General features: G+C 39.5%; 1 protein-coding gene across 1 annotated transcript in view; it reads left to right on the top strand.

The window, feature by feature from the left end:
• Positions 1-222: 222 nt before the first annotated feature.
• Positions 223-12,813, top strand: part of LOC127425641 (ephrin-A3-like) — a 155,729-nt gene continuing 143,138 nt past the window's right edge. Inside the window, exon 1 of the mRNA XM_051671835.1 lies at positions 223-901. Within this exon, the coding sequence (XP_051527795.1) occupies positions 792-901 (110 nt within the window). The 5' untranslated portion in view covers positions 223-791. The remainder of the gene's footprint in view (positions 902-12,813) is intronic.

Below are 12,813 nucleotides of genomic sequence, written 5' to 3'. Positions count from 1 at the left end.
ATATCTAACTTTAACTGAAAATACAAGGAGCAAGAAATACTGTCTCCACAATAGGAAAAAACAGCGACTTAAACAAACAGTTAAACAAAGCCGGATAATGTACGTTTACTAAACAGTTAAAAAAGACGCTTTATTGTGTGAGTGGGAGGAGGGGGCGTGGCCGCTAACAGGGCAACCGCACCCTGTCAATCACACACTGTGGCGGGAGGCTGAGGAGAAAACGAGTGTCAGTCAAGACGCCTACGGCTGGCTTACGTTTCTTATTACTGTTTGACATTTTATCTGCGTTTCGTCAAAAAAGAGAGTAAAACCATAGAGGGATGTGGGAGAAGCTTAGACAAGTTCACATGCGGTTTTGTATCGTTCTTTGCACTTTTTGAGTCGTTCTTGTGTCTTGTTTCTTCGGTCTACCGCACGTCACCTGGCCAAAGAGACACCTGCTAATGTTTATCGTCATTTTTTTCTTTCTTTTTTTCTTGTAGATGATTTATTTCATAACAGAATTATTTTGGAACTTATTTCAGTGAATTCCGACAGACTTGGGCAGGATGCCTTGGATGAGCGTCTCTCTGTTAAGGAGTTACATTAGGGAATGCACAAAGCTCTGTGACTAAAACTCACCACACTGCGGCACGGCTTCGCGATATAAACGCTTTGCGACCGTCTGTCCACTTACCGAGTCGCAGGAATGTTGTAAAAACCGTAGTTTTCCGTGGGACTGGGGTACTGAGAGTCGAAGAAGGTGAGAGACGCAACGGGTGACGGGTGAGCGAGAACGCGGGAATATTATAATGGCTCTCGCGGCGGTTTGTCTCTACCTCCTCGCGCTCGCCTGGACAAACTTGCGCCCGGTCCAAGGAAACAACCGGCACGCCGTGTACTGGAACAGCTCAAACATACAGTAAGTGTGTTTTTTAAGTTTTATTCGACGGCAGTTGTGAAGAGAGCACAGTCCCGTACTTTGGTTAACACGTAGAGAACGTTTGAGAAAAGAAAACATACACCGTGGTGGATCCACGTAACATTTCACCCAAGATTACAATAGTAATACATAAATAAGTATATTTAGAGACAGATTTTTATGCATTGTGGCATTATTCTCATTACCATAATGCGTCAACGCCAAATGGAACAATACAAGTACTCTGCACTTTTAAGTCTATTATTGTAAAAATAAAGTAATACAATCTAAAAAAAAAAGTTTAGGTTGTAAATCAATGTTCTCAATTCAGTACAACAATGAAACATATTATGCATAAAGATACTTAACATTTATTTGAATTACAGTAATGACAATCATATACAGTATGTTTTTGCATTACAGTAATGAGAATGCTTAATTGTCATGAAATAATGCCACAGTGCAACCGTGAATGGTCTTAATGATAAGCATATTTGAGTAAAATATATGGGGTGGCACCGAAATTCCGTCCGACCGGGGGTGGGGGTTGTGACTGTTATATCGTATGACCGGGGTCTCTAGAACCACTCCTGTGACCCAGACATGTTCTTGACATGTTTTGTAAAATTTGGCCACTCATCCCCGCACACACATTTGTGTACACGTACTTAAAATTGTCCTCAGGAGTTTTGATTTAGGGGATGGTTGTCTGGTCACGTGCCACACATTTTGGCTCGTGCACTGAGGAAGTTGATAAAGTGGCTCGTGGTTGAGCCATGTTTGGTTATGCCTCTAGACTGATTTATTTTTGTATCAGGACTGGATTCTGTGAACTGTGTGCTGATGCTGGGTTCACACATTCTCCGTGAGCAGGGCGTGAGCGCAGCCTGATCTCACAATGAAAAGAGTAGATCGACTTATTTTTTTGTCAAAATCGGTATACGTTGACTGAAATTTCGAAACATTGCCCCGCAGTGGCCAAAGTGTTGTAGGGCATATGGGCACGTGTGAGCTCCATCTATGTCCAGGAGAGGTCGCCAAAAGCTAGTAGTGAAGCAAGTTATTTTCAGCTTTAATGGAAGTTATACAATGAAGAGAAAAGCATATATTTATAGATTCTATCCCCCAATCCAAACCCAGACCTTACCTTAACCATTAGTGGAGTAAAAAAGTAATGTTAGAGGGAAAAGTGAAACTTCCGAATCATGCTCGTCATTGATTATTCAAACGTGGTTACTGCCTGGCTTTGAATCCTAGTCTCCCACGCAGCTGCTTATCACACCAGGTGGAAAGGTAAACACATTGAAACCACTGCAAACATGTCTGATAAGAATTCTGCATGTCAGCACGTCGGCATACAGTCACCAAACCTAGGGTACCGAAACTATCGGAAACATCATGCCGACTTCACATGTGATCATGTTGGTGAGCGAGGCATGAACGGTGCGTTTTCGTTTCGCTGCCCATATTAACAGATCACACCGTTCTCGCTGCAAGCATGAGTCGCGAGGTGACGTGTTCCAGATGCGGCATTGAGCGGACAGTTTCAGCATTGAGCCTATTTTTCCCGCGTGGCTCACGCTGAGCTCAATGGCTCTGGGTGCAGTACAACACTAAAATAATCAGGAGATTATAGAAAAAACACAAAAGCAAATCAAAATTATTTAAACCGAACCTTAGTACACTACAGTTTATATGTCTGCATGCTAGTAAACTCAATAAAATAACTTAATAAAGGAAAGAATTAATAAACTGCCTGACCATTTGTCATTCTGTGTATATAGGTGTACAGTATAGACACAACATTAACTAATCTCAACCAAGTGTGCTGATAAAGATGAAGTGCACGTGACTGCCTGCTGTTGTCCTTGAAGCAGTAATAACCACGGCTTATTATGACCTTATTTAATAATAAATTTGGCATAGGATCCCATAGATAACTTATTTTCTGTGCAGAGGTGCTACTGTTTCTTGCAGAAGAGATGCGGCCAGTGTGAATGTCCTCACGTCCTTGCTCACGCCATGCTCATGGAGGATGTGTGAACCCGGCGTGACAGGTGATAATTCAACATTACCTGACAGCCAAGACATGATAGCTAAATAATCTGTGAAAAAAAACTGTATGGTGCTTTTTTGGCTACCATTCTTCTCTTTTCTACCTCACCACAGATCTTTTCCCCCCTCTTTACCTCAGCTGCTTTGCTCCCTTGTCTACTTGAGCTTCTATACTGTAGCCCATTTCATCATTTTAATTTCTTTGGTCGGTAATTACAAGAACTGCTGTTGTGATGAATGGGATGTCTTGTGCCTTTAGTATTATTATCTTAAGATAAATCACATTTATCTCTCCTCTGATAAAAAGGGAGGGTGAGCACCACCTCCCTTTTTTCCCCTCATATCTATTTGTATTCATATCATCCACTTATCTCCTGGCTATATTCTGCTTACCCGCTCTCCTCTCCACTTCTGATTCTGTATTTCTTTATAGTGCTTCTTTTCCTATATTTCCCCCTCTTTCATCTTGCTATTGATATGCATCACTCTATCTCTGATGGAAATAGTATGGAAATATTTGTTAGAGTCAAACTGGGGGCCAGAATATGTGGCATGAATGCCAGCGAGCATTACACTCAAAACACAGGTTTAGCATTAGTCAAAAACCTCTTGTGCAACCTACCGGCCCAAACAAGCACCAGCTGCAGCAGCAATTAAGTGTGTCAGAGTGTTAGTATTTGTGTGTGTGTGTGTGTGTGTGTGTGTTTTTGGAAGTCTGGGTGTAGAGATGAGAGGAGAGCCTCATTAATACCCAGATCCTCATTATCTTAACTGTAGCATCTTCAAAGTGCAAAGCAGTCACACGTTTCCCTGTGTGTCACATTCTGTTGATTCTGTTATCTATTACCTTTAATTATCCTTACTGTTTGAACAGAAGTTTGGTTAGATGTCTACAGATGTGTATTTAAATGAATTCATATACATCAAGAAAAGAAGTAGGCTCCACAGAATTTTTAAATATTCTGTAGCATTGTTACCAATAATAATGTTAGAGTCTTGATGTATGCTGTAGACACTAGTGAAAGGTGTGCATTGTTGGGGGAAGCTAATTTAAAACTGTGCTACTCATAACATAAAGTAATTAATCTACAGTCAAGCTACTCTTTAAAAAAGAAAGCAGTTAGCTACACTACAAGCTACTAATGAAAGTATCGAGCTGCAAGGAAGCTATTTAAAAATTATAATAATAATATTTTAAGATATATAACAACAACACAGACTCAGCCCCCTCTTCACTCCGGACCGTGGTGGTGAAGAGGGAGCTGAGTCTGTGGGCAAAGCTTTCAATTTACCACTCGATCTATGTTCCCACCCTTACCTATGGTCATGAGCTTTGGTTAGTGACCAAAGTATTAGATCGCGGATACAAGCGGCCGAAATGAGCTTTCTTCGTGGGGTGGCCGGGCTCACCCTAAGAGATAGGGTATGGAGCTCAGACATCCAGGAGAGGCTCGGAGTAGAGCTGCTGCTCCTCTGTGTTGAAAGGAGCCAGTTGAGGTGGTTCGGGTATCTGGTCAGGATGCATCCTGGACACCTTCCTCGGGAGGTGTTCCGGGCATGTCCAACTGGGAAGAGACCCCGGATCAAACCTAGAATATGCTGGAGAGATTATATCTCTCGGCTGGTCTGGGAATGCCTTGGGATCCCCTAATAAGAGCTGTAGGATGTGGCCAGGGAAATGGATATATGGGCTGTCCTGCTGAGTCTGCTGCCACCGCGACCTGGACCCGGATGAGCGGAGGAAAATGGATGGATGGAGGGATAACAATTGTATAGTATTATTTAATTCTGCAGTCAGTTCTGATAGAAAGACATTTATAAAAGGTGACATTCCCTTACAAAAATTAACCATGGTTTAACTACAGTAAGTCAGTAAACATAGTTTAACCATGGTATGTGTAATAATACCATAATAACCACAAAATTAACCATGGTTACTACAGTCATGGTTACTACAGTATTACTATAGTATAACTATGGTTCATTTTCATAAGGGATAGGTTAAACAAATAGGGTGACAACATCAAATTGAACATACTGTACACTCACTGAGCACTTTATTAGGAACACAATGGTCCTAATAAAGTGTCTGATGTGGTCTTCTGCTGTTGTAGCCCATCTGCCTCGAGGTTTCGACGTGTTGTGCATTCTAAGATGCTATTCTGCTTACTACAATTGTACATTTGTACAGTGTTTATTTGAGTTACCATAGCATTTCTGTCAGCTAAAAACAGTCTGGCCATTCTCAGTTGACCTCTCATCAACAAATCGTTTCTGTTCGCAGAACTGCCGCTCACTGGATGTTTTTTGTTTTAGGCACCATTCCGAGTAAACTCTAGAGACTGTTGTGGATGAAAATCCCAGGAGATCAGCAGTTACAGAAATACTCAAACCAGCCCGTCTGGTACCAACAATAATGTCACGGTCGAAATCACTGAGATCAAATTTTTTTCCCAGTTCTGATGGTTGATGTGAACATTAACTGAAGCTCTTGAACCGTATCTGCTTGATTTTATGTATTGCACTGATGCCATACGATTGGCTGATTAGTTAATTGCATTAATAAGTAGGTGTACAGGTCTTTACTAATAAAAGTGCACAGTGAATGTACATTTATAGGTACCTAAAGGGTTAGTTCACCCAAAAATGTAAATTCTCACATGATGTACTTACCTTTAAGCCATCCCAGATGTGTATGAATTTCCTTCTTCAGCAGAACTGAAGTGAAGATTTTTATAAGCACATTTCAGCTCAGTTTTTCTGTACAATGCAAGTGAATGAGTGCCATCAGGCTGCTGGCTATTTGACAGTCCAAAAGTAATATTTAGGTAGCATAAAGGTAATCCACACGACTCCAGTCGATCAATTAATGTCTCATGAAGCAAACCGATAGATTGGTGTAAGAAACAAATCAATAATTAAAACGTTTTTAACTTTAAATTGTTGCTTTAGCCCAACGCTGGATTGTTGTTTGAACTGCCTGAAAGAACCGACTCACAAAAATGGGAGTTTCCAACACAAAATATAAGGGAAAAAGATTCCTTTATTCTAACCAGTTCATTTATATGAACTGTCCAATAGAACTGATTCATTTAAAGGATTTTGTAGGGGTGTAACAATCTGGATCAGTATATTGATCAAATCACCAACAATACGATGTCATCGATTCAGTGTGTAAACATCTATGTATATTTTTTGAAGATGCACCTTTATTTTGTAATTCTCTTGCCAGCCACGTCCATACGCATTTCCGTCAGGCTATGCAGCATCCTGGTGATATTCATCTTGCTTTATAAGTGCTAAATATGCTTCTAATGTATCTACATGGATGTGCGCAGAGTGATTGAAGCCTGATATTGCGCTGTGTTCTATCCATGCTCGTCCGTCAACAGGGCTGCGAGTTCTGGTTACAGTATAGCGCAGAACGGCTCACATGCACAATTCAATCGGGCTTTCCTAGATATCGTGGCACATATAACACATTTGAATTCTACATAGAATTTTCTATTTTAAAGCGCTGTGAAGCAGTTGAACCAATTCAATTGGCTAAACAGCTGTGATATTCTGAACAGCGCTTACGAGGAAAAGAGAAAACACATGCCCTGCCCCAACATCAATAACAAGACTTTTCACATTTACACAAACACCCTTACTAACATTTATCACAGTAAACTATGACACAGTTTTTCAATACAGCTGTGGAAGTTGTAGCCAAGAAAAAAACACAGAATAGCACATACTTTTCTGTTGTGGGTATGTACATATTTTGGATTGAAAGACTTGCTTGATTGTAGTAGAGAAGACAGATTGTCATTGTAGTGTTTCCTTCATTCTACAAAGCAATAAGCTGTCATCAAATGATTAATGATCACATGTATGTGACTTATTTTTTTATTATTTTTATTATTATTATTTTTTTTTCTGTATTATTTTTTTCAACAACTGAAGTACCTTATTTTGTTGTGGATGTCCCAATCTGGATACTGGATTTGCGCTTTTCTAGAGAGCTCAATGAAATATTCAAATTATATTTTGGTTGCATTTGTGAGATAATAAATGTAACTGATTGTGTAACATTTAGCACATAATATTGTAATATCGATCGCAGGCCCCTGGATCGAATCAAATCGAATTGCATCAACAGACTTTGAGGTATTGGCAAACATTGGATCGCTGGCTAAGAGAATCGATATAAGATCGTATCGTAATGAAACTTGCAATTTACACACCTATTGTTTTCCCAGCGCTACATGAAAGAGAGAGGACTGTATAAGTGAGTGTGTTTGATTACTGCATCAGCTCCATTGCTGTGTGCACAATACAATGTGACAAATGTAGCATTTTGTAAAGCTACAGAACTACTAGATGGAAAATATATGTTACTGGAAAAGCTACACTATTGTGAAAATAGCTGAACTACTGTCACACTACTGAAAAGTTATTACTGAAAAGTACAACACTGAAGTTGTGTATAATTACTTCATGTTCACGAACTGAGCACTTCATTAGGAACACCTGAACACCTGCTTATTCATGCGATTAATCAGACAATCATGTGGCGGCAATGCATAAAATTATGCAGATATGGGTCAGAAGCGTCAGTTTATATTCACATCAACCATCAGAATGAAGAAAAAATGTGATCTCAGTGATTTGGACCGTGGCATGATTGTTGGTGCCAGACGGGCTGGTTTGAGTATTTTTGTAACTACTGATCACCTGGGATTTTTACGCACAACAGCCTCTAGAGTTTACTCAGAATGGTGCCTAAAACAAAAATACAACTAGTGAGCGGAAATGCCTTGTTGATGAGAGAGATCAATGGAGAATGGTCAGACTGGTTCAAGCTGAAGGAAAGGCTACAGTAACTCAGATAACCACTCTGGCATACAATTGTAATGAGCAGAATAGCATCTCAGAATTCACAACACGTCGATCCTCGAGGTGGATGGGCTACAACAGCAGAAGACCATGTCAGGCACTTTATTAGGACCACAGTGTTCCTAATAAAGTTCTAAGAGAGTGTTGGTCAGGCAATAAAAAAATACTAAATATCCTGTCTGACTTGGATTAGTTTTGGCAGGTGCAATTCAAAAGGTGGCAATATTCTTTTGAAGAGGTTTTTAATCAAGTGAATCCAAATGTAGTTTTATGGTTTTTAGGAATAAATGAATCTTAAACACCTCATTTAACTTATTTAACTATTTTAAATAACTAAACCTGGTTCCCGCCATGAATATAGCCATAGAAGCTGGCATGGCGTAAAAAATGAAAGAAACAAACAAACAAACAAAAGGTGGCAAATATTACTGTTTGTAAGAACTGTTTTTTTGTTGTTCCTGTAGTTATTGTTGTGTGTATAGAGCTGATGAATATTTCTTTGAGTTGTGTGCATGTTCAGAGCTCTGTGTCAGGGCATGTGTACCTGTATGTCTCTGTTAGTATAAAGCCTATTTCTACTCTTTCCTCCCACACTGGGAGAAGATCTGCAAAATAATGCATAAACTGACCTAGATTGCAGGTAGTCAAGGAACCCGCTGAGGCCTTACGGCATGAATACTGATCCTAGATCAATCCTGAGAGGCTTAGAGCTCCAGGCCACGCACAAACATGCACGGTACAAACTGGAGCAACGTTCTCCAAACCAACCGGTTCTTATGAGCCCCTCAGAGTTTGTTTGTGGCCAGGAAAGCCTAGTGGGTCATCGTATTTTTAGATGAGATAAAGAATTTTAGGGACTTGTAACACTGGGACAGCCAACAGAGATGGACAACGTAGGCTAATGCAATGAAAAATGTAGTAACGTGGCCCACAGCTCACTTTTCACTCTGCTTCCCAATTCTCACAACACAGAGAAAGATAAAAGCGTCGATTGATAAAAGCACTTTCATGGATGCAGTGAGAAACCTTGCTCACAGAGTCTGTTTGAAATTTTGCTGGAAAGTCAAGTGAATAGAGGATAATCAATCACGTGAGATGATGTGTCTGGGGAAAATGCCAAATCTGGAAGCAATTCAGAGAGAACACGGCTCCTGGTGTAATACAACAGAAAGTTGCAGGGAGTCTTCTGAGTTGCTCAGATATGTATAAACAACCAAACCGAACAAGTATAGAGTATGTGGATACGGATGGCGAGGATGACTCTGTAACACACGGCTGGGCTTTGATTGCATCTGCACGGCTCCATTAGGAGGCAACACTCTTAGCTTTTGCTGGCACTGGCACTGCAACCCAGTCTCATTACAGCTGTCCCAGCTAATGGAACACACACTCACACACAATATCATTTAGATACGTTCTGTCACGGCGTTAATTAGCGATTTGTTTTTCACACAAATTTATCAATTCACTTCAAAAGACATTACTTAATCTACTGGAGTCATGTGGATTACTTTGATGCTGCCTAAATATGCTTTTTGGACCGTCAAATATTGGTGTCCATTCACTTGCATTGGATGAAGCTAAAAACCTGGGATACTTTCCTAAAAATCTTAAATCCTGTTCTGATGAAGAAAGAAGGTCATATACATCTTGGATGGCCTGAGGGTGAGTAAATTATCAGCAAATTTTCATTTTTGGGTGAACTATTCCTTGAAGAAACTGTAATTGTTACGAGGAATTGGAATTGTTAAATTCCTTACGATTCCCATTCCTACTGGTTTATAGATTTTTTTTTTTTTTTTTTTTTGTACATAAAATATAGCATATGTTTTTTGGTTTTTATATTTTTAGTGGTGGTGCTTTAATTAGTGTGCTGTGCTTTAGACCTTGAGACCCCTAGTTTTTCAAGGTCTATAGACCCCACTATTCTTTTCCCTTCCATTGCACTCAATCAAGTTTTTTTTCTTTTTTTTAAGAAAGCACACATTTTTATTTAAAGTCCCCCAAAGAAACATGTCCGTTAGGTGAACATAAAGCCAGTCTTATTATACAGGGCTTCATTAATACCAATTAGTTGACTCGTACAGGCAATACACGACTAGTCGGTTTTCAAAATATGTAATTTGCACATCCCTATACACAAGTGACTTGAAAAATCCAGACTCTTGGATTAATAGGTACCCCACACCACCTCCCCCAGCATGCACATTAAATCATTGCTACTCTCAGGTTCTCTGTTAATTAGCCAAGTTTGAGGTGGAACATGTGTAGCTGAGCAAGGTGGTCATAGGGTACATTTCATGTGGCGGCGTGGCCTCTTGCACCAAGTTAGTGTCATGGCCCGGGATCAGAGCAGTGCCCTTTAATTGGTCAACCTCTGTCAACATGATGATAACAAATGAGAGCCCTGCTCTCATACTGCACAGCTGAAAACACTCAAAGCTCTAGGCAACAGTGAAGGGCTAGAGCAGGGGTCATGAACCTTTTTTCAATAAGGAGCCAATTTAAAATTTTTGGTTGATGCATTTTTTCGAAAAGAGCCATAGCACAAACGAATAATTTCTCAAAAACACAAAAACAAACAAATATGCAAAAATTAATAGGTAGCGTGTTGCAAGACATCTTACAGGTCACCCACCTGTTGCGGGTAGATGAGCAAAATTACTCACGCATGAAATACTTTTGAATGAGGAGCTCGCGAACTGGATTGAGCCTCGTCGCATTTGCGGTGGCGGGTGCTATTTCACACCCTGGGCGCACACAAAAAATAAAAAGTTCATAAAATCGCTCGTAGAAAATGCTCTTAACAGCTAAGATCAATAGTTATTGGGAAACAAGGCCCAGAACTCTATGAATGTGCGTGTCTTGGAGAAGCGCTTTCATTGCACTCGTAAACAGCAGCGCTTACTGCGCACACATATCAAATCAGACAAGCATCAGCTGCTTTTCTTTTGTCTGTTCTTCAAAAATATAATCATGTTTCATGAAACGCGTGTCTTTGTGTCTAATTTCTTGTAATATATCACTCCGACAAGTCTTACAGGTCGCCTTCCACTGTGGCTGGTACATCAGCAAAATGCTCTGCATGAAAAATCCGCATTTGGCGGTTATTCATTTCAAACATTGTTCACCAGGAGTAGGCTATATGACAAATTCAGGAGAAAGAAAATCAAAACATTGACTTCAAGCTTTGCAATCGCACCCACATTTTCTGCAGGAAAATTATCTCTAGAAAGTTTTAAATGATCATGTGTTGGTGAACGGTGAGACACCCGGCGAGCCACCTGATTTTTAACAAAGAGCCACAGGTTCCCAACCCCTGGGCTAGAATACTGCTGCTTATGTACTCTAAAGCAGAGTTACACTAGAAGTGAGACACAAAAAAGTGGTATGTATCTTCTCAAAAGCATTGTGCTGTGTTAAAGAAAGATCAAGCACACAAGCTGCAACATATTTAAACCTTCAAGAGCTGGTTCAAATGAATTTGAAACTCACTTTTGGTGAATTTACACTCACCTGTGGAGATAAAGCTTCGAAATTAAATTTTTGTTCCAGCAATCGTTTACTCCTAAAGTAGCTGCAAGGTCTGATGGTGGCAGCTGATTTCAGAACTGCAATTGCACATTGTTAAGTTTGTATCAACAACGGTTGTATGCTTTGAGACAAAGAGCTTTGATCTTAAGTATAAATCAAATTATAGAGGTGATAGTGTGATGTTGCTACCATTATGGATTGTTTCTTTAATATGAGGTCAGACCAAATGTATTCCGCTTTTCTATAAGATGAAACAAGACTGGTGGGTGGGAAAAACCAGTAGCAAAAAGTAGGAAAGTTATTATATTTAGTGCACAATCTCCTGTGCTGCAGAGCAAATTATCATCTTGACAAATGGCTTTCTTGGGAAATGGAGGCATTGGGTGGGGTGATCAATGACCAACTGGGCAGGAGGCTTCTTCCTGCAGGTCATTACAGTCTCATATATCCTATTAATGAAAAAAATAGACAAAACTCACTAAAAAACAAGGTCGCGCACAGAGTATAGTTGCTGACAACAGTTCAAGCCCTTGTATTATTCTGACTATGGTTTTAGAACTGTGAAAATAGGAGGGGAAAAGTGCCATTGTGTAATTTTATTAGAAATATTAATTTTGGCATTTGGGCTGGTTATTAAATAACCTGAACTCTCTGGTTGTGACCTTGGGTGATGTATTAAGTTCAGTCAGTGCTATTTTTGAATTGTTGGTCTGCGTACATTTACATCAGATGAATCCTTTGGCCGTTGCATAGTGTCTTGCGCAGTGAGCATCATGTTTTTTAAGATGCTGCCGTGTCGATATTACATTTTATTTTTATGTTTCATTCCATTCCATCGGCTGCGCTCTGCAGAGTTGTTTTTGAATGCAAGAAGGCATCCAGTGTGAATTGTTTTGTGAAAAGGCACACAGTTATTGTACTTATGGCCATCCCTAATGTTAAGATATAAAATTAAAGGAATATTCCGGGTTGAATATAAGTTAAGCTCAGTCGACAGCGTTTGTGGCATAATGTTGATTACCACAAGAAAAAAAAAAAGAAATTCAACTCATTGTTTTTCTTGAAAAAGAAAAAGCAAATATCGAAGTTATAGGGAGGTACTTACAATGGAAGTAATTGTGGCCATTTTTTTTGAGGTTTAAAGGCAGAAATGTGAAGCTTATAATTTTATAAAACACATTAATTCCTCTGTTAAATCTTGTGTATTATTTGAGCTGTTAAGTTTATTTAATTGTCGTTTATATGGTAGTTTTAGGGTTATGGCATTATGTCATCATGACAACGAAGTTGTAAAATTTAATATAACTTTACACAGAAAAAGTTAGGTTAGTATATTTTAACTTGTGGCTATAATTGTTTACGTTTACGAATTGGTCCCATTCACTTACACTCACTGAGCACTTGTGTTCCTAATAAAGTGCCTTACATGGTCTTCTGCTGTT

Source organism: Myxocyprinus asiaticus, chromosome 34 (assembly GCF_019703515.2).
Source record: "Myxocyprinus asiaticus isolate MX2 ecotype Aquarium Trade chromosome 34, UBuf_Myxa_2, whole genome shotgun sequence".
NCBI classification, from domain to species: domain Eukaryota; kingdom Metazoa; phylum Chordata; class Actinopteri; order Cypriniformes; family Catostomidae; genus Myxocyprinus; species Myxocyprinus asiaticus.
Note: the sequence above shows the minus strand (reverse complement) of the source record. Positions and strands in the feature narration are given on the sequence as shown.